At 39.0% G+C, this 22,500-nt stretch overlaps 1 protein-coding gene across 1 annotated transcript in view; it reads right to left on the bottom strand.

Annotated features, from left to right (window-relative positions):
* LOC138019340 (maestro heat-like repeat-containing protein family member 1) overlaps nucleotides 1–22,500 on the bottom strand; it is a 43,458-nt gene that overhangs the window by 12,618 nt on the left and 8,340 nt on the right. The window contains exons 5-28 of the mRNA XM_068866091.1: nucleotides 19,591–19,689; nucleotides 18,527–18,678; nucleotides 18,116–18,256; nucleotides 16,311–16,403; nucleotides 15,791–15,869; nucleotides 14,953–15,066; nucleotides 13,679–13,752; nucleotides 12,582–12,701; nucleotides 12,263–12,367; nucleotides 11,718–11,862; nucleotides 9,972–10,012; nucleotides 9,620–9,761; nucleotides 9,247–9,305; nucleotides 8,966–9,073; nucleotides 8,232–8,351; nucleotides 6,392–6,514; nucleotides 5,762–5,844; nucleotides 5,178–5,244; nucleotides 4,849–4,974; nucleotides 4,025–4,104; nucleotides 3,735–3,855; nucleotides 2,177–2,287; nucleotides 1,637–1,753; nucleotides 1,152–1,287 (exon numbers count right to left, since the gene is read on the bottom strand). Coding sequence (XP_068722192.1) covers nucleotides 1,152–1,287; nucleotides 1,637–1,753; nucleotides 2,177–2,287; nucleotides 3,735–3,855; nucleotides 4,025–4,104; nucleotides 4,849–4,974; nucleotides 5,178–5,244; nucleotides 5,762–5,844; nucleotides 6,392–6,514; nucleotides 8,232–8,351; nucleotides 8,966–9,073; nucleotides 9,247–9,305; nucleotides 9,620–9,761; nucleotides 9,972–10,012; nucleotides 11,718–11,862; nucleotides 12,263–12,367; nucleotides 12,582–12,701; nucleotides 13,679–13,752; nucleotides 14,953–15,066; nucleotides 15,791–15,869; nucleotides 16,311–16,403; nucleotides 18,116–18,256; nucleotides 18,527–18,678; nucleotides 19,591–19,689 — 2,556 coding nt within the window. The remainder of the gene's footprint in view (nucleotides 1–1,151; nucleotides 1,288–1,636; nucleotides 1,754–2,176; nucleotides 2,288–3,734; nucleotides 3,856–4,024; nucleotides 4,105–4,848; nucleotides 4,975–5,177; nucleotides 5,245–5,761; nucleotides 5,845–6,391; nucleotides 6,515–8,231; nucleotides 8,352–8,965; nucleotides 9,074–9,246; nucleotides 9,306–9,619; nucleotides 9,762–9,971; nucleotides 10,013–11,717; nucleotides 11,863–12,262; nucleotides 12,368–12,581; nucleotides 12,702–13,678; nucleotides 13,753–14,952; nucleotides 15,067–15,790; nucleotides 15,870–16,310; nucleotides 16,404–18,115; nucleotides 18,257–18,526; nucleotides 18,679–19,590; nucleotides 19,690–22,500) is intronic.

The raw sequence follows: 22,500 nt of genomic DNA, 5'->3' as shown, positions 1-22,500 counted from the left end.
CCGACGGATACGATATTGCATGAAACGGGGGGACGTTTGTTTACCTTTTTTACAAATTCACGGGATGAGCCTATTACAAATCACTTCAACCTACTATATACAGCCGAAAGTGTCTACTACAACACTTTCTGTCCCCTGAAACGTCACCGACCGTTTTCGGAAGTGGCCAGAAAAACTACTGTACTACAAAACAAATTGCGATTTTGAGACGGGAATACCACATCATATTAACGGCTAGTTGGGAGAAAATATATTCCGTATTGAACGGAGTCGCGAAGCGACTGTTTGTGGTATCTCAAAATCGCAATTACTTTTGTATTGCGATCCATCATTTATAAGGATAAATAAAACTGTAAACTAATCAACCCGCGCCTGATCGAAATTTCAATTCTTTCGTACGTCAGCAACCCAATTCAGTGCAACGACGTCAATTTCAACATTAGAAACCAATCACAGGCCGCAAAAGTGAGACTGCAATACTTAGCTCTTATTAACCGAGCAGGAGGTCTGTATGGGAGAATCTTGACCGAGGTCGTGAGTACAGACCGAACGCAGTGAGGTCTGTACACACGACCGAGGTCAAGATTCTCCCATACAGACTGACTAAGCTCGGTTAATAAGATGTTTATTATATGGCAAACAAGAACAATTTAATTCGTTTAATGTAACTGGTTTGTACTAACTGACATTTTGCTTGCGAACGGCGATGAGTGGCGATGAGCTGAACTTAATTCTGTCAAAGTTTGCTCGTCATCCTCTCTTTTGTCATCATGCTGTTTGGCACTTCCATAAATAAATATTGGTAGAAGAAAATACTCAATATTTTTGCATTTTAGTTTGCATCTTTTCACCGCAAAACATTACCGGTCTAGATGCCGGTCTAGATGGAAAAATCTAGACCGCGGTCAATATCGATTTCAGCCAATCAAATTCGTGAACTTGGTAGTTCCCAGTCCTTGTGAGACAGAACCATATAATAACACGAAATACTGACGGCTCGCGCATAGGCAAAACTATAAGAAGATCGCGATACTACGCAAGAGATGCTTTACCATGGATCTAATACTAAGACATAAAGACGACAAACCACGCATAAGTTCACCCATTCACACTGGTAAGTGATGTTGTGGGTTGAGTTCAGAGTGAAATACCTTCAAATCGAGCAGCTACTTTCAAAACGCACTGTACGCAGTCCACTGATGTTTGTCGAACTGCTATCACTGGGTCAGTGCAACGAGGAATGAGGCGACCTAACACAGGTCCGGCCACCATAAACGAGCTAGATTTCTAGCGGAAGAAAATAATCGTTGCAACATTATTGTCTACACATACAAAAAAGAACATGAACAAAACTACACTCAGGATTTAATGATACCGCCATGTGGTGGTAGTAGTGTTATTAAACCGAACGGAGAGTCTTCATCATCGCTATCGATAATGAAACCTGCGCAACACTCGAGCACGGAAAGCAGTATGATCCGACTGGCCGCTTTATTATCCTTAAAAAAAGTACAGTGAATCGTGATGACAATACATTTCTTTTCCAATTCGGCTCTTGCATTACGAACAAAAATGGACAAAAAAAGGCACTTCAAGAGGTCACTGTCTAAAATTCAATAGTAAACTTTGGACTTACCCCTCCCACAGTAATTAGCATGTTGTCACGGAACGATTCCAATAGAGATAGAATAGTGTTCACAGCTCTCTCTCGCTGCAAATCGGACGCTGATAAAAGCCAGGGATGTTGAATGTGCTGGGTGCAAACCAAAGTATAACAAAATGGTAAGAAAAATAGTTTCATTTGGCCACTAAATGAACGTTGTCTTGGTTCGCACGGTCTCAGAAAAATCCATGCCACTCCTCTATGGTTACAATATGTAATGTAAAAATTAAGGAGAAGAGATGGATTGATTGGATAGATGGAAGTCATACAATTAAGCCGGTAAGTAAATAGAGGGGACGATGGATGCATGGAGTAATTGAAGGGGTGAATGAGTCGCAAAAGTGAATGAAAATAGAAGTGAGCTAATGGATTGAATAAGCTAAGTGGTGGGTGTACGGATGGATAAGTGTGTATTGTCAATAAGAAACACTTATGGGATTGTTCTGTTTGAAACTACGACCGATTAAAATACAAAGACAAGACTGGGTAAGGGTGTGTAATCTTGCGACTAACCCTTAAGACGTTTTCGAGTGTAGACGGTACAGGTTCTTGAAGCAGTATTTCACGTAGCAGTCTTTGTAAACTTTCCAAAGCGTTCTTCAATAAATTCCATGGGTCTTTGTCCTGTTGAGGAAAAAGAGAATAAACGAGTTCACGGTTTCCCGTTTAATGGCTCAAGTCTTGCGATGGACTCTTTGAGTAAGTCGCCTAAAAAAGCTATTGACGAGTCGTTTTCGGTAGTGCTACACATTTTCTTAAATATGACTGGCTTTTCTAAGAGGCAGTGGCCGTGTTTTTACTACAGCCGTTGTCTCGCTTCACATCCCTGAAAGTGGTTTGTTTGCATACTTCGTTAAGCCACATAACAATAGTAGCGGTTCCACTAGACCTTTTTCCCACGGGAAAGTGAGACTTTACCGATGGGAAATCTGTGTTTTGTGTGTAACCTCTATTCCCACAGTGAAACCGCCCATGGGGAATCACTATGGATACATAAAAAAGAACAAAAGAATTACCCATGACGTTTCCCGAACCAAGTCGTAGGGTTTAGTCTTGGTTTATCTAACCACAAGAGTAGTTCAACCAATCAGGTGGAAGAAAAAATTAATTCCGGAAACCGCAGCACATGCTGAGAACATTTTTGTGGTGTTGCGCTGAAATTGAGGCAAATATCCTGACACATACCAAATTCATTACACGTGGTATCAAACAAGGCCAACTTTCGAGGTTCAAAATGAGTATATTTTACTTGTCTTTGCTCTAAATACCTATTAATTCGACTTCTTTCTTTTTTTCCTTTTCAAATACTACCAGGTCAAAAGTTGACCTTGAGTAATTATTTGCAATATAACCGGAGGACTAAACCTGAGCGGAATCCCAAACCGATCCCAGCCCAAGGCAATTACCCACAGGGTTACCTCGGGCAGAAGGTGAGTGTAACCGCAACTAATGATACGTGTTTTCACGGGTAAGATTAAATGAGGGGAGAGCACCAACCTCGTCCCCAGGGTCTCTCATCTTAACGCCTGGGGCGAGCGAGGAGAGACCCTGGTAGGGTCTGGTCACGTGCCTCCCAGAATCTGGGAGATGACAATTTATCCAATGAAGGGAGGGGCGGCTTAGTAAGAATTTTGTCTATACAGAGACTCGCTTTGAATTAGACAAAGCTCAACGCGATAAATTCCTTGTTTAAAGAGGACCCCTCCCTAGTGTTTTCAATTGTCACGGAAGCACGTGATCAGACCCTACCAGGGTCTCTCTTCGCTCGAGAGACCCTGGGAACGAGGTTGGAGAGAGCACGTGCTAATACAGTATAGCACGCCCGTTGTTTTTCCGATTTGAATAACCGCAAGCAACTTCTCATTGGCCTAAAGTAATTGCCAACTCCCTTAAGCTACCTGGTTTGGTGGCTTAAATTTAATGAGAATTCGACTGAAATTTGACGACTCGCTTAACTTTAAGTGAGTTGGGATAGGAATTTTCGGTTGTCACTCGCTGAGCGAACCGAAAAACCGCTCTTGAAAACACGGCCAGTAGCTCGGTAGTTTCTAGATGTGTTCTTTCTACTCACATTATCATTGTGTTCTTTGGACTGCTTTGGTTTGTCTCCGATATGAACAGAAAATACACAATCCGTACTAGTTTTGACAATGTCCAAAACCTCAGCATCAGAAAATCGTGGCTTGAGTTTTCTGAGATTTATGTAATGCATGTTAAGGTACATGTCCTAAAGGTGTAGTTTACTTAAAATGAGAAAAATCGTCGCTGACGTTTGCTATTAATTAAACCTTTCAAGAAGAGAGGCCAATTGGATTATCGATGACTGTGAGAACCCCTTATAAATGTTGACATAAAGGATACGCAAGACTTGCGCATGCGTCCATCGCTAGAGCTCTGGTTTCTGTTGTTATGACAGAGGGTGGTTCTGCTTTCATGTAAGCCTACACAGAAGAAAATAAATGTGTAATTAAAATACTGCTCAAACAGCCTTCTTCATATAAAAGGTGAAGTGCACATCTTGCAATGATTAGAAGATATTTATGGATCTTGCCCAACGGTTGGTCAGCCGAATCCAGGAAAAACAAGCCGAGGAGTGCCTTGATGAAAATTTTAAAATGTCATCCAGGCTCGGGTTGAGTTGCTCGAAGCATGGTTAGCGCTAACCAGCGTTAAATACCATGGAAACCTATAGATTTTGCACTAGCCAGGCTTCGAGCAACCAGCCCCAGATACGATGCAAGAACAAAAGAACAGGGTTCAGGTTCACGGAAATCATTTAATTTCCCTCTTTCTTTTGGCTTTAAGAAAGTTGTCTCGTCTATGGACGAACTTGAAGTAGTTCAGTTGCCCGCCTATTCCAAATAGTATTCCAGGGTGATTCAGACTAACTTACTACTAAGGGAAATTGCTCACTACTTCCGCATGCGAAAAGCTTCAAACACAGACCTCATTACAAATCGTCTCGTGTAAATTAGACGTACCACACCTTTACGACAGAAATTCACGAGTCGTGCGCGAGTGAACGATCAAAAGTCACGACGGACTGCTAATGGCATGAGGTAGTCTAAGGCAAAAACCGCACCGTCTAAAACCCTTAATAGTATACTTTGAACTCCATTGCGATCTATCATGGAATACTAGATCTGCTTAAGTTTTGCAGCGTTACTGTACTCCACCCATCTCACCAGCATGTGATTGACAAGTTCCTGTCGCTTCGTAAATACGAACTCGGGTTGCTGCAATCGACTGGGTTCCAGTGCTTTGCCTATCAGCTCAGTGACACGGATGAGGTTCTGCTTGACACTGGTATCCTCAAAAAAAAGATTCAATTCAATGATAAACCGATGGACTTATCCGCTAACTGCCCAATCAGTTGACCGGAATACTGAGCGAACGTACGAAACGAATCATTCGGAACCACCGAGCAAATGAATAGTGTAACGAACCAATAAACCAAAGGGTAAGTAATACACTGACATTGAAGGCGGTAGCTACTTAAAATTAAGAGATTTACCTTGACATTTCCATAATGACGACTGATGGCCCGAAAGATGTTGGTCTCAAGTCTGGACGTAACCAACCTTTACACAAAGAATAACATCAAAATGGGGCATGTAATATGAACTACTCAAAGATGACCCAACCAGGCCTCGGTTGTTCAAAAGGTGGATAACGCTATCCACCGGATAAATCACTATCCAGCGGATAAACACTGGCAAAACCAATTGAGTTATCCAGCGGATAGCGCTAACTACCCTTCGAACAACTGGGGCCAGGTGGTTAGCCAGTGTCATTTCATATTCAGATGAAACAGCACTGACAGTTCCTTTGGCCTATTCCTTTATAAAATGGTAGTCTGGTGTTCGTTTTAAAAAAAATCAATATTCTTATGTAACACCAAGAGGTAAAGACGTAACGAAACAAAAAGGCAAGAGAGCTCCGTTGTTCTTCATACAAATAGGTTACCATTATTGTTGAAAGCGATATATGAAGGGAAGCACTTTCAACCTCCAACAATTTAAATGCTTTTTTTGTCCTTTTACCCTCGTTAAATCAAAGCAGAATGAATGTAAACGTACACTATCTCGATGCACTTACCCTGGTGGGGCGTACAAGACTGCGTAACCATAACACAAAATCACTGTGCTTTTAATCCTTTCCGTATCAGAATCAGATTTGTCCTTCAAATGAAACACGACAGAGTAAAAAATAACGTATTGTTGATTGATCCGAAACAACAGCCGCAATCACAATTATCAAGATAAAATTGAAAAGAGCCCCTCCCCAATAAAAGTCTTCAAAAGTGCCTTATTAAGGATTTTTTATGCGGGAAAGGGGGGAGGGGAAAGAGTGAGACTCATCTTTCCTGTGGACCAAAGATCCCACCAGGATTAAATAAAGCAGCCTTCTAAAGTTAACTTAACCTTAACGATACACCTTATTCCAAAATGGCCGCCATTTTAGTTTGCAAATTGGCCCTTTTGGCCTCGTTCCAAGGTTAAATATTCTTTTGAATTTTACGTTTGAAAGCGACGCCAAAAGGGCCATTTGAAAGGAAACAATTGAAAATAATACTAAGATGGCTGCCATTTTGGAATAAGGTGTATTCGAGTTAAGAGGGTCTTCATTATGAAATAAATATAAAATTTCCAAGGCCTATAAACTGTTTCAGAACCTCGGTCATGCATAATTATTTTAAACTAAAACCAGAAGTGCGGGTCGGATCACCTTCATAAAGCTTAAGATTCCGGAAGACTTTTTGGTCATCTCATTCTTGGATACTTGTTCCAACTTCAGCAACACTTGATCAAGGTTTGTCCCCGCAGAAAACCCGATACCAATGGCACAGCCCTTCAAAGAAAGTAAAAATATCAACAAAGCTGCTTACTTAAAATGTCGATGCATACTACTTATTGAATTCGAACTCTTAAGGAGACGATCGTTACCGTAAAAAGAGCTGAAAAACTAAGGTACGTTTGCAGCGGTAACGCCTTTACACTATAATGCACCTTGAAAATAAAGATAATGAAAGCACCTCTAGAGGCAATATTGGGAACTTTTTAAGGACAATACTCTGAACACAAGACCTTTAAAGTGACACATTATTTCCTAACCAAACCAAATAAGTTTCAATGGTCTCCTTATCAAAGTTACAAAGCTTAACATCAAGACGGTACATCCCTGGCTAAAATATTGATATACACGGGGTGTTTCAAAAGTTCGTTCCGATTGAAATTTCCATTTTGTGTCAAGACCTGTATCTTTAGGAAAATTGAAACTGATTCAGTTAATAAATTTATCTAAATAATTGTTCGAAGCAATTTCAATCCAACATTTGAATAAATGGCAATACTTTTGAATTTTCGCGCCCAATGTCCAAGGGCGCGTGCTATGTCCCGCAATATTTTTCCCGCACATTGTCTGTTTTCGTATTTATTGCCCTTTTTTTTTTTAATTTCTCTGCTCCTTCACGGAAATCACAGTCACTCTCAGGCAGTCACTGTTTGTGCTAGAGCTCAGGCAGCTATTTTACGGTCATCTGGCCATTCAGTCAAAGAAAAAGACCCAACGATGGGTCAGGAACAAGTGATCATACAGTAAGTCCTTCGAGGAATTCAACAAGAAAGATTGCTCAAAAATTTCAACATCACAATATCAAAGTTTCCAGCACAACGGTTTGGAGATTGACCAACAAAGGGTGGAAAGCTTTCAAGCGAAAGAAGATACCGTGAGAGGCAAAGAAGGCCTCGTTTGAAATTTGCCAGGAAATATTCCAAGCTCACGGCAGAGGATTGGGAGAACTTCTTATTTACAGATGAGTGTCGTAAGTATCTAGCTCATTACCCGAATCCAGAAAACCATATCGTATGGGGATCTCAGGAGTGCGACGTTACTGGGGCATACCAGGTGAAACAAAGTGCGAAGGTGATGGTATGGGGAGGTATGGGGAGGTATGACGGGTCGTGGTCTGACGAAGTTACACAGCTTACCCAGTGGCCAGACCTCAACCTCCAAGTACTGAGTCAAAGAAATTGTACAAAATAGAAGTGAAACCGTTAACCTCAAGGCGGCACGTTACAGACGGACCGACGAAAAGACGGAGCGCCGGCGCACGCTTCAAAGGCCGATCAGACATAGTGTCAGTAGAATTTGCCAAACCTTTATACCCATGGACGCCTTGCCGGCAAACTCACCTAATCTGAACATCATTGACGAGACAACGTACAAAGATCCAGCCCGTGAAACACTAAACGTCCTGAGAAGGCGACTACGGTTCGGGCGAAAAAATGCCAACTCTCCACACGCTTCAGGAGCTCGCGCGTAATTCTGCACCGCCGCTTAGAAAATATCGTCAAAAATAAAGGAGGCCATTCTGGTTACTAATATTTAAGATATGCGATGTAAATCAATAAAGAATAACATACTTACTTTTCGAAGAAGTAGTTACAATAATTACTGAAATATAAGCAAACAAAATATCGGAACGAACTTTTGAAACACCCTGTACACATTCGCGCTCTCAAAGTCAGTGCAGTCCAGAAGAGTGGCCAATAAACAGTTCACTCACTTCTCTTTCCAACTGACTTGTGTGTTTAACCGAACTGAACATAACGTTGAGGTGACTTTGTACAAACTCCTTGTTACTGACTTTACTAAGAACCACGCCAATGCACTTGAACAGAAAGTTCTATATGAAGAAATGACACACAAAAACCGTCAAGGTCAATGCCTGTAGTTGATGTGTTGGCTGATGTTTGGGTTCTGTTTGCCAATCGAAATGGCCCCAAAATGAGGTGACACATTGACCGTGTTAGCCTTTGATACGGAGTATGCGCTGTTTCCATTAAAAAAAAAAAAAATGAAAATAACGGGTTTAAAATTTCGGGAATCTAAGTTCTCAGTGTCTCTGGTTGAAAAGACTAGACATTCGTATAAGTTTCGCTCAGATCAGGGAGGCTCACATGATCTTGAAGCGAGCATGAAACAATAGGAACAACCTGTTTGACCAGCGGAAAGCGGTATTTTCACCCAACAAGTTAAAACGGATTACCTACAAATGTGGTGTTTCCAAATATTGTGGTCGGACTGAACCGAAATGGATCGTTCCATTTGACTTCAAAGTGAAAAGCGCCCTTTAAGTGTGGAGTTTCCAGCACTTCTCAACCGATTCGAAGCGAACTTGAAATAAAAAAAAAACAATTGAGCTTTCTATGCGCGTCGGCGCGGCTGCATTATAACGAATGCTACTTCGGTTTTGATTTTGCGACACTGAAATAACAACCGTTCAAATATGCGTCATACCTTTTCCTCTGGGAAGCTCGTGTAAAGTGGCATCTGAGCCGCCATTTCTGCTGCTAGGGCGCAAGTCCACCCCTCCGAATCCACCTCATCAACACTTTTGGAAACAAACTACGTGAAAACGGAACATTTTAAAAACCCAGCAGTTCGATAGCAGAAGGAGGTAATTGGAATTGGAATGCACACATTTTGCTCGGTTTATAAAAAAAGGAAACAATAGCATTAGTGCGTACTACTGACTGAGTCACTGCTTGCATATGTTTGTACAAATGAACAGTTTTTACCTTCAATACCAAGTCTTCCCAAGTCTTCTGCTTCCAATTACCCTTATTCTCAGAATTTTCTAAACAAAACAAAGGATGGCGTACGTCAAGCCAAGGTCCGTTGGCTCGAACCCTGGTTCAGAGCGTAAATGCTCGGAGATACTGCCTACATCAAGTTACTCTAAAATTCGAGGGAAATTAAAGATCTGATGATGATGATGAGACAATGATCAGCAGCTTCTTGTTGCCGCAAAGAAGTTTCATAACATGGACTCAACACATGCGCTAAATCTAAAACTTTAGCAAGTACAAGTGGACAAATGGAGTGAAATGAAAAAATATATATTTTCCGGTACTTGCAGAAAGTTCAAAAATAGATTTCTTTTCCCCCTACCCTCCAAATACAGTGTAAGCTTTGGAATTACTGTATCCCACATTCCAACCAAGCTTGGCTCAAGAATTGGCGAGAGAGCTTTCAGGAGCTTTAGAACATGAAGTCCTCGACAACCACCAGGTAATGGATGACCAGACATCACCTGTGAATAAGTAGTAAGATCGTAATTGGAAAAAAAATTAAGATTAATAGTGATTTATGAACAAAATGTTTTCAAATCATGGTCGGTCTGCGGTTAGAAGTTCATTAATCAAACGATTGTCCTTCTGGTAATTGGAATATGTACAAGATTCAATTCAAGATCAAAAGGAAATAACATTGCATTGTCAACACTTTACAACAATTCACCCACCAAAAGACGTGAAATGATAGCAACTTGTCTGGGAATATTAGCTGAGGAAAAAAAAAATTAAAAGAATCATGTAGAACACTTTCAAAACTGTAGTTTGGTTATTCAAAGCATAAGCTATACATTTAGGTAGGTTTTCTTGGAAAGATTGCTGTTATGTAACAGATAAGCCGTTCACTTTAACCATGTCAAATAAAGTTCCGTTTTCAACTCTTTCACCTCTGAAGTGCTCCCCCCCCCCACCCCCCTCCCATTGACAAGCAAGATTATCTGGCGTTAGACACAGTAAAATCTCTAAGTACATGTATCAGTATTCAGAGGGAAAGGGTTAAAATGCCTAAGAAAGTGCATTCAACGTATGAAGCCTTAACCAGAAGCTCATCACCTTTAAAGTGTCTGCTTCAGAGCTGGCGTTTTTTTTTAGTTTAAAAATTTCCTTATTTGGATGTAACGTAGCTCGTGCATTTTCCCGCGCGTTTAAAAATTTCCTTATTTGGATGTAACGTACCTTGTGCATTTTCCCGCGCGTTCAGCTTCGATCTAATTTTTGTCCATATTTGGGCATAAAATTAGTGTCCTAAAATCTCCAGCCTTAGGTTGTTTCAAGGAAAAGAGTTGCTAGTTACATGTGCTTCTGGGTTTAACCCATTGACTCCGAGAAGTGAGACTTCTAGTGAGACAACTTTGGTATTTTCTAAAGAAACTGTGGTGCTGAGTCGGTGGGAGAGTGAAACAGGAAATTTTGGTTTTATCAAACGTGTTGAGAAAGGTCGAATTACCACCGTGAACGATTTGGAAAGCTGACGTTTCGAGCGTTAGCCCTTCGTCAGGAATTAAAATGGCGCGCAAATGGTTTTGATGCATCTGTGTCGTTTTTTTCTACATCTCCGAGTAGGTGTTCGCGAAAGCGGTCCGTCAATCTACTCCCTGTTTCGCCTATGTAGATCTTCGTACATAGTGCACATGCAGGTTATGCAAAAGATGACATTTGCGGAGATCCATGTAAAGTGGTCAGTGATTTTAACGGATCGATTCGGTTCCGAGATCTTAACCATGTTAGAAATATAAGGACAACTTTTGCATCGTGTGCGTGTGCGTGTAATTTTAATCTTCCTAATCACTCCCACCGCAACATGACAATTTGCGGCCTATCCTTACATCACGGAACAAAGAATTAGCTGCAAGAATCTGGAACAAAAATTCATCTTTCAGCTAGGTACACTCCATCCTCACGGAATCAATGAACGTCTCTCATGCCATTAATTTATTCACAATTTCATGTTACCAGATTTCCACCAATAGACCAATTCGGCTAACTCAATGTTGTACCCAATTCAAATCTTTTGGGAATAAAACGTTTCGTTCCAAGTATTTCCATATCATTAAAATTAATGTGAATGCTTCATTGTCATGCAAATTCCACGCACAAAAAATCTTAACCCCGAGAGATTTGAATTGGGTACAAAATTGAGTTAGCCGAATTGGTCTATGGCAAAGCTCCTCCACACCCGCATAAAAACCAACAACACCCCCAATTCCTCTATTCGCTCTGACGAAGGGCTAACGCTCGAAACGTCAGCTTTCCAAATCGTTCACGGTGGCAATTCGACCTTTATCAACACGTTTGATAAAACCAAATTTTCTAATGAAACAAATTGTTTTACCCATTAATGGAGAGCGGTTTAGGAGTCAATGGATTAATGACAGCTTTGAATGACATGAGCATTTTCTTTTTAGGTGAATCCTTACTTTTTTCTTCAAAATCAATAGTGAAATCCTCAGCCTGCTCTTCTCGCTTTTTTGTTGCTAGGTGACAAATACAGCGACACAGAGGATTCATGGCAGAGGTGAAGGGTTCAGGAACAAGGCATTCCAAAAGGTATGGCCACAAGACCTGCAAAATGCAAAAAATATATAATTCCTTTAAACTATTGAGGGTGAAAGTTACTTGATTTTACTCCGCCAAACACCAGACGATTTTACTTGTCAATGGGGATAGTTTAGGAGTAAATGGGTTAACAACCCCTACATCCACTCTGCGTCCTCTTTAAAATACATTTTTTGAAATTAAACGAAAAAGAAAACTTGGTGGCAACCTGTTACAAGACTGTGCATAGAGGTTTTATTGTCACAGATGAACACCTCATCAAAGTGAAAAGAAGTTGCAGGTTTCTGAGTGCAGGCCTTAACACCACAAGATGTGAAATCACTAAACTAGTCGACATTCTAAATAAAAGTTCGCCGACTTGCTGAAAAACTAATAACAAAAATAATATTTTGTTATATTTACTCACAGGTTCCATAACATCAACAGTGGTCGTCAAAAGGTAAAGGATGTTTTCACACATTCTCTGAAGTGCTTGAGGAGAAACATCTGCATCAACGGGTCTTCTTGTTTTCTGAAAATGTACACAGTAGAATAAAAGAGGGTCAAAGAATGTTATTGTTTACAAAACAATAACATGCTGTTGTTGTTGTTGTTGTTGTTTGCTGCTTACTTGCTTCGCTTGTTCTCCAGCAAAAACAGCAGGAACTTTGATAAGAGCTAGTTTAAGTTGATGAGGTCCAGTAGACATTAAAAACAAAAGTGCATTGCTGTCCACAGATCCGTACCTCTTCATCGCTGATAGCACACTGTCTGACAATAAACTCCACAAGTTTGTGGCCACCTTCAAGCTCCAAGTAGCGATGATGGGCCATTGCTGTTATACACTGAGCAAACATGTGCCTCACCTGCCAAAAGAAATTAATGAGCAATAATATTATTACAAACTACTAAGCCTTTCAACAGACTTAACTATTAGAGGGTAACGTGAAGTGCTAGCTTTTTACCCATATGAGCCATGTGAGTAGTAGCCCGTTTCAGTTGATCTCAATCTGACTCCAAGGTTTCTTTTTCGGGTCCTCATGTCCTCCACGCGGACATTTACATAATCATGTAAAAGGACATAAACAACAATCCTCCGCCATTGCCAAACACTATAAGAACATGCACGGGACAATACCCTAGGGCCTGCTAAAGCATTTAGAAATTCTTAAGAAATGCAGACAAAAAATTTGACTGCTTAGTGTACGAAATGATTTTTATAAGAGCGTTAAAGCCAAATCTCAACATGCAATCAGACTCCATTCGTGCAAAAGTATTTTTATTATCTTTTTATAATCTTCTCACCCTCTTATGTTAATTCTTCCCGCCAAAACCGCTTTAAATGTTGCAATTTGCATTATCTCTTTTTTTATATTTTCCTTGATAATGGAGTAATGAATACTCCGAAACGTCGGTTTTTACAGTTTTATATTACTATTATTATTATTATTATTATTATTATTATTATTATTATTATTATTATTATTATTGTGTGCTTTTCTGGACATATCTGTATGAGGGAAAGGTTAAAGGGTTTTTCGTTTGGATTAAGATGTTGTTCACTCTTCAATGAGTTTCAAACACAAACTTTTTGCAAAACAAAAAAGGACCTAGTCCCGTAGCAGTCTGTCCTATTTGGAAAACCATTGTTGGCAGAGTATATGGTTACGGATTTTCATTTATTTATCTATCACAAGCTACTCAACAATGCCAGGGTTAATAATGACATGTGATGTTGCAAGACTGCAAAGAAATGTGATGCAACTGCCAACCTGGAAACAACCTGCAGGCCACAATAAAATTACAGTAATGTGAAATGAATAGTTTATTTTATCATAGTTACCTTCAAGTTATGATCATTAAAAAGAATCTGAACCCCTGTGATGATCATCTCTTCCTTGTTCTCTAAAAATGATCCTGTGACAAAAAAACAAACCTAACCCAAAAGCTTCACCCTGTACATTTAAATTTTGTCACTTACGCTGAGATAAAATATCAATAATTTGAATCTTGTGTGACAAAGGATACTTATCCTCTAAACCAGACGTACATGACCTTGAAGCATGTAACTTGCAACTCTTTTCCCTGTTGTCTAATAATATTTACATAGAAAGGTGTAATGGGTACTCATTACGGGTTGGAGACTGTTTATCAGTACCAAGATTCGAAACTAGATTTATGAAGGATTCACTGGCTTACAGAGGCACTGTTCTATGTAACACAATCTGTCTCAATGAGAACGGAATTTCGCATCTGAGCAACAAAGACCGCAATCTAATACGAACAAAAGATTATTTTAAGGATTTTAAATTTGACCCTACCTCCACCTCGACTACGCGGCATAGAAATGCTGATTTCATGGACAATTGACAATCTATTAGTTGAAACTTTCGTAATTTATTAGTCGACAACCTTGTAAATATTTTAGCATCATTTATTTATTGTTATGGTATTATATCTTACAAAATTATGATTTATTTTAGTTTTTAATTATTTATACACGACCCCACAAGCTTGTAGCTTTAATTTTTATCGTGTTTAAATAAAGGTCAAAAAAAAAAAACAAAAAAAAACAAAGCTGGGGGTTTTAGGACACCAACTTTATGCAAAATATGGACAAAAAATTAGATCGAAGCTGCATGCATGGGAAAATGCACGAGCTACGTTACATCCAAATAAGGAAACATTTAAACTAAAAAAACGCCAGTTCTGAAGCAGAGTTAAACGCTTTCAAGGTCATGAACTTTTGTCTAAATGTATTAGCACAATGAATAGTAAGATTTTGTACATCCAGCAACCAATCACCGAACTTTTGCGAGCTTAGTCTTGCATCACAGGAAAATTGTCTCATTCTTTAGTATTGACTAATATTGGTCTTCAGTTTTTTTTTTCAAACTGATCTACACTAACACTATCTTAATTTACAATAAATCATTTTTCTTACATCTTGCATACCTTCAAAAAGGCTAAAGTACTTAAAGCAAGAATTTATGACAAGATTTTCAGATCCAAATACTGAGTCCCTCGTCCTCTTGAAAGGCTGATCTAAGTTACATTAATACATGTATGCCCACCTTGAATATCACTTACGATAATGTTAAGTCAGACAAAACCTACCAGAAGAGTTGATCAAGTGTTTAATAGCTGAGAGGGATGCAATACGCGCCTTTTCATTGCCTGCTTCCAGCTTTTGAAGCAAGAAGGCAATGACACGGTCTGAAAAGGCAGGAGCTAAAACATAAACAAAACAGTATTTATTGAACATACACTGTAATGCACAAATTGGATGAATTATTGTAAGCAAAGACAAAATTTTTTTTATTCAACTCATTAAATAATAATTCATGAAAGAAAATCAAAAAAGAAAATTATGTTTTATGAATTAATGGTTGTAGATCTGCTACAAACTTTTCAATTGAATTTCTTCACTTAGATGCATTGTTCTATGAACTACAACGATCATACACTGCCCGTGCACAAGTGGCTCGGCTGGTTGAGCATCAGGCTGCCATCGGGGAGGTTGTGAGTTCGTCTCACGCCAGACCAACACTTAGGTTCTTAAAAGTGCTGCCTACATGTACACCCACAAATGGTTAGACTTTCAAGTCTCTCGGATAAGGACTATATAAACCATTGGCCCTATCTCACAAATTAAATATCTTCCATGTTCCTAAGTTCCCTGTGGGACGGTAAAGAACCCACACACTAATCAAGAAGGGGATGCAGTTAACATGCACTCAAACAAACAAATAACAAACAAACAATTGAAAATCATATAATATATGGGTAAGGTAGGTTACATTATTCCCATAAGTGATTTGGCAAATCTACAAGTCCTCCACTTTGCCTCAAATTTGTAAATTATGTGATACAACACTGATGCCCATGTCACAAGTACTAATGTTACATAGAAATATCATTCTACACATAAATTATTGTAAACAGTGTTACTTACTCAGCACCGAAAAGCAGCGCAAAACTTCATTATGATTCTTTACAGAAACTGGATTTGAATAATCTGGTAAATTACATGCCTGGCAACAAACAGAGATACAAGCACATAAAAAGTCTTTATTATATGGCTAGTGTTTCTGGTCAATGTAACATGCACTCTGATTGGCTAAGAGCAGCTAAGCACTAGCGCATTATTCTCCTGTAATGCCCATGGGTTGATTAATGTATGGATTATGCAAATTAGTTTGTTCTTCTTTTATAGTTCTGTTAGCCATATACATTGTAATAAACAACTTAATAGCCTTTCAAGACCGTTCGGTCGTTACAGCAAAATCTCAAACCTCGGCCTAGCTGTATTGTGGCAAGGCCTCAGTTTGAGATTTTGCCGTATTAAGTAGTTAAAAACAGGAAGGAAATGTTTCATCAAAATTCACAACTTCAACAATAATCAAAGTTATACAATACAGGGAGCTGTCCTTTGTTTGCTGAGATATTTCATTATTATTATTTTAATCTCTTACCATAGTGTGTAGTCCTCCAAGTAAGTTGTCAATTAAAGGCACTAATATTGCACCATCATCCTTACAAGAGGCCTCCAACACCAAACACAGACCCTGGATTGAAGGAGAAAATTATTTAAGGTTATTTCAAAGCTTTGTGGGTGAACTCCAGAAAAAACGTCATACACAAGATGTTTTCAAGGAAACTCCCACAAGGTATATACCAATGGAAAGGTTATATGAAATGCAGAATTTGAGAAGCATATTTTCAATTTTGACAGAAGCCGGTAAACTTCAAAATGACCGACTGGCATTATTTTAATCAAATTAACAGAGTATCAAATGTGCTTGTCAATCCAAAATAACTGTGTAGTGTTAATTTTAAAAGTGTCTGCAGTTTCTGGTATTCTCATTGGTTATCTTTTTACACCTTTTGCTGTTCATTTAAGCAAAATATACATTCATTTACGTTAGCAGTTGAAACTATATGGCAAATATACGTTCATTAGCACTTCCATGAACTTCATGAACATGAACGAACTTTCAATAACGCTATTTGCATATGTATTAACATTCAATAGCATCAATCTCACGCGATGGTTAATCTTTAACGCCAACAGAAAACCAATTGCACAGTATGACATTCAATGGCGTATTAGAGACATGTAATAATGCACTTTGCATAGAGACGCACAATCAATTGAACCTTCATACAATCGTTTAATCAAAATGGTCAATCATTAACGTGGACTGACAAACGTTGGTATTTTTCGATTTTAGTGTCATTCATCGTAGTTACATGTATTCTAAAATACTGAACAAAAATACATAGAGTATGTACATTTTTTGCACAATCTTTTGCTGAAGCAGATATAAATTGAAGAAAATTTTCCACGTACAGTACTGTAACAAACAGAGTATGCTGTGTGAACAAGTACAGTACATGTAGACGCATTGGACACAGAAAGACCCGAAGAAAATCATGCCACCAAGAAACAGAATCTTACTTGAACAGCGACACACCTAAGGGGATTATGACACTTTGACAGTTTAATTTTAATTAATTAAATGCTCTTTCAACTAAGTTAACCACCACCAGCATTATAATAAGCAGTCATCGTTTTAGTGGTCATCTCTTTAGCGTTCAGTGTTTTAGCGGTGATCGCTTATAGTGCTCAGTCATCATTTCTCTTCAGCGATCTTTGGTCAAGATGTGCAGTCTTCTGTCAGACTCAAAAGTGCAGGCTCACATATATCATTGTGGTTTTCATCAACCAGGTTTTCATGAGTTTTTCTCAGGCATTTGGAGGGGTTTTCATCATTAGTTTTTGAGATCTATTTTTCCTTCCAATGAGCCCATCAGTGTGACAGGTGCCTGGAATAGGGTCTCATGGCTGGATTGTCGGGATTTGCCAGCCATGGGGGCAGTATTCTATCTAGGGGCAGGCTGGCCTCTGTGGAAGCCCCTGAATACTCCAGGCACCCACCTCCCATTTCAGCAAGGCAGCTGGTTAATTAACATTTTATTTTTTGGGACCGTGATAATTTGCGCTTGTTTCAACATGTATTTCGTTCCCATTTTTTGGAAAACAGTTAGCTTTAATGATAAACTATAATTTGAATGAAAACAAAATTGTGCAAAAGTAGTCCTGAAGGGTTGGAAGTAACCTTAAAATTGTGGCTTGTAGTAATCAAAACTACACATACCAAAGGTAGTGCTGGAGAGACCTTCGAGGAATGGAATCACAAGATAATCATAAGATAATTCACACCTGGGATGATTGGGAAACACAAACTTATCACACTAACTTTAACTTGACTTATACCTGTGTAATGAGGTAATGTTCTGTGTGCTTTCTGTAAAGGCCTGTAATTCCAGGAAGTAACTTTGGAAGCTGTTCTTCTAGCTTGTCCTTGGCCATTACAAGGGTCATGTGACCAAGAGCATCCACAACAGCAAGACGAACCTAGTTTATGCACCAATAGAAATCTGACATTAAAACCTTTGATATACTGTTAGAGAAAGATGAAGACTCCAACCTAAGGATTACTGGTAAGTACCCAAAAAGCACTCATCTCAGAATAAAAAACTAATTATCAACCAATAGGATATTGAGGCAGATAAAATTAATCACCCCAACCCACTAATTTTGCTTAAATAATGAACTGCAAAATCAAGTCATATAGAAAAGGAAAATTATTGTAACATAATGGCTGTGGAAAATAAATTTCCTGACCTTTGCTTCACTTGATCTGATCCACACACTGAACAAAACATCATAAGTTGCAGAAATCTCGCCATAAAATCTGTCAATCGTTATGTCAGGATATGGTGCATTTTCTGCATTTGCTGTATAGTCAATAATACTTTCACAGAATCTGGCAACACCTTTTAAGAAAAAAGAAACACATTCTTTTTTATTACCACCAACATTGTAAAACACTTGAATCATCATCACTGTCATAGTGATCAGAATAAAGATTAGCATATTAATAATTATTACACAAACATGCACGAACTGGCAAGAGATTTTTACATGAGTGATGTTTGATTAATATCATTGATAAAATCTCACTAATCCTCTAAGCAAGAATTGCAAGATGAGATCAGAAGTTGGAAGGAGAAGGTTTAAGGTGTCTCAAACCAGTTTCAACACTTAAAAGAAACGTTCTTATTAGAAGGATTGACACTACAACACTTTATCACTCAACAGCAATGTTATGGTACCATACCAAACACCAATTATTGCTGACAAAGATTTGGTCATTTTTGTGATCTAACAAGTTACCATGGCAACAGGAATTCCCTGCAAAAACACCTCAACATTTAAGATAGCTCTAAATCTGCTCCACAGAATTTTATCTTGGCCTGCTGATCACTTTTTTGCAATAAAAAATTGGGGTCACTGAATTCATTTTTCAGATACGAGCAACTAAATACAAAATATACGATGTTTTGCAAGGCTTTCCAGTTGCCATGGTAATTTGTCATATCACAAAAATGACTGCGGCTTGTTTCACATGGTACCATAACATTACTGTTACGTGATAAAGTGTTGTAGTGTCAATCCCTCTAATAGCAAGCTCTCTTGAAAGTGTTGACAGTGGTTTGAGCCACTTTAACCCATTGACTCCCAGGGGTTTCCCATTGATGAGTAAAATCGTCTGGCATTAGACAGAGTAAAATACTAAAGTCTGGCTGGTTTCGGCCGGTTTGGATGACAAAGGGGTAATGGGGACTGTATAGGCTTCATCCAAAAGCAAGGCAGGTTCACCAATCTTAGGTTTTCTACACACTTACAGTTAGCAATAACCCATCTCAAGTTGTCTTGTTTCGCCATTCCCATCATTGGTAACATACGACCAAGAATGTCTTTGAGAAAGGGAACAACACCAAAAGCTGCAGATTGTAAAAAAAAAAAACTAATAAAAGAAGGGCATAATTATGTAGCAACATAAGAGATCTTAATATTAAAGTTTGTGAAAACTTTACTCAGGGTTGAGGTGGGACACTGTCACAAATAAAACTACAAGAGCCCCCTTTCCAAAAGGAAATACACTGCATATTTCTGTGTACTGACAGTCCTTGATTTTATTAATAGGTTTATAACCTGGGGAGGGGGCAACAAGACCAATAGATAAAGAGATACAGTATAGTAAGAGAGCTCTTATGAGGTAAAGGATCCAATGCTTTCAAAAACAATACAGTTCAGGTTGGGGGGCATGGGTAGAAAAAGGAGGAAGCCACATCCTCCACTTTCTCAAATCCCATGATACACTTATTTTACCCCCCAAAAATTTGCAGTGGAGGGGGGGGGCAGGGGGGGTAAAAGAGATGTATTATGGGAGAATGGCTGAGTGGATGGGATGCTAAACAGTCCACTAGCTAAATTTGTTCCTAGTTCTAAGTCCTCAGTTCAACTTGTCTGCTGTGTTTATCATAGCATCCTGCCTTTTCCATAATCTCTAATCTGTTAAATATACATTCATTATTGAAGTATCACTTCCATTGGCCTTTACAAGTCCCGAACAAAGGTGATCAAAGGAGTTCAATCATATTTTAATATTACAATATGGTGCCAAATACTGTCTCTCAACTATCCTTTTTTATTTATCCAATCAGGGACCCCAGAATCAACAGAAGTTATGGAATGTCTAAGGGAATCAGTTTCTAAAAATCTGTCACTTCCTTGGAATTTGTTAATTCGTTAACAGAGATGACAAACGTAAATTGATCACTGACCACAGTTAACATTTTCAAGCCTACAATCAATGCACTCTTAAAAAGAAGGGCTACCACCCTGAACAAAGAGCTTTGTGAATCTCACTCTTTCAATATTATTGACTCTACATGTAACACACTCAAACCTCTGGTTACGAGCACCTCTTATAAGGGCCACCTCTCCTCAGCAACCACTTTTTTAAAATACAAAAAGTTTCCAAGTAAAATCACAATTTATACATGTACATGTATTTGGAACCTCTTGCAAGTAAGCAGCTATTACCACTCTTAGAGCTAATAGTTTGAAATTTTCTTTTTGTTTTTGACCTCCCGTAAACAACCACAGTCACCACTTGACATGCAATAGAGCAGAAATTGGATAATGAGGTGTTGAAACTTATTATCACATTACTGGGTAGTACAAGAGAGGAAAATTTCTCAATGGGAAGTACTAGATGTATCGGTGTATACCAATATTCAATAAGCGATCGGTTTCAAACAACTTTATTCCGTTTGGTAGCAGAAGTGTAGCGCATAATTGAAGCAGTGGTCAGTCAATACAATATGTAGTATGTGGTATGTAGTTCGAAATCCGATGGCCTTCAGATGCTGTCTTATCACAGTTGTTTCTGTGTCAATTAGTAATTAGGCAATTATCGTTTGTCACGTGGTGTGCGCGTAATCATGTGAAATTATAATCAATGACGATACACTCCCCCCGCCAAAGACGAGTTAAGCCAATATTTTCGTTTACAGTAATAGAGTGTTGCTCAAGTTATTATGCAGATAGGCTGTGTTCATCATTGGGTAACAGAACGACCAATTTGTTAACTGGTCTCTCAATTGTCACGTAACCTCTTCCGCTGTATTGCAATACCGGTTCTCCAGGTTTTGGGTTTTTATACTGTACTTGAACTTTGCGTACTTTGCCGTCTTGTCCTTCGAATGTCTTTGATACTTTTCCCAGTTTCCATTGGCTTCTGACTAGATTGGAATCCTGGATAAGAACAACGTCTCCTACTTTTAAGTTTCTATGTGCAGTATGCCATTTTTGTTGTATTTCTGCAATTCTTCTTGAGTTAGTTTGCGAGCTATATCTCTATCTATCATGTCCTGTATTTGTTGTTGATAGGTTTCAGCGTGTTTCTTATTTTTAGAAAGTCGTTTTTCGGTCAATACTAGCATGCCGAATGCTGCTCTTCTGTTGTCTGGGAGATCAAAAGGATCTCTGATCCAAGGATATTCTGCAGTCCAGAATTTTTCTTTTGCGTCATGGCTCAAATTTTTCTCAATTAATGCTAACTCCTTTTCTTCCTTGATTGTGTAGGCATTGCTACCCAGTGAGCATCTCCCGCACTTGCATCCACCGCAGCTAGGCTTACATTGTATTCCGAGATTCTCCATGTTGTAGAAGTCTTCGATTCTTACCATCTTGACATGATGGGCGTACATTGTTCCAATGAGGGACTTTTCGTTGGTTCCTTTAAGAACTGGGCGTGTTCCACCTATACATCGTCCGAACTGATTTCTCAATAAAAGTAGATGTCCAGAACTTTGTTCCTTTAAGGAGTGGAAGTCTGCGTATTCATAACCTATCAAGGTATCAACCTCTCCGGTGGGCCTTATTAAATCTTCCTCGTGTACGTCTTTGAATAGTTTAGAGATCCCCTGTATGTCGATTGATGGAATGGGGGAGGTTATCTTGTCGATTCCGTAAACGTCGAACACGATTGCGTTGCCCTGTTTGTCAATAAGTGGGAGCTTGTACTTAAAAGTGTCCACGGTTTCACTTTCGCCACCTACTTTGATAATTGATAGTTGTGCCTTGATACCCTTGAGGTTTTCAGCTCTTGCCTTTGCATTTGTGATAAAACATAATGACGCTCCCGTGTCCCACAAAACGTTTGCAAATCCATTCTTTGTAGGTATCTTCTGTATTTGGAGTAAGCACGTTTCAATTTCGTTATTACACACACTTGCAGTACCGCT

This window comes from Montipora capricornis, chromosome 10, assembly GCF_036669925.1.
Source record: "Montipora capricornis isolate CH-2021 chromosome 10, ASM3666992v2, whole genome shotgun sequence".
Lineage (NCBI taxonomy): Eukaryota > Metazoa > Cnidaria > Anthozoa > Scleractinia > Acroporidae > Montipora > Montipora capricornis.
The sequence above is the reverse complement of the archived record's forward strand: the minus strand, read 5'-3'. Positions and strand labels throughout refer to the sequence as shown.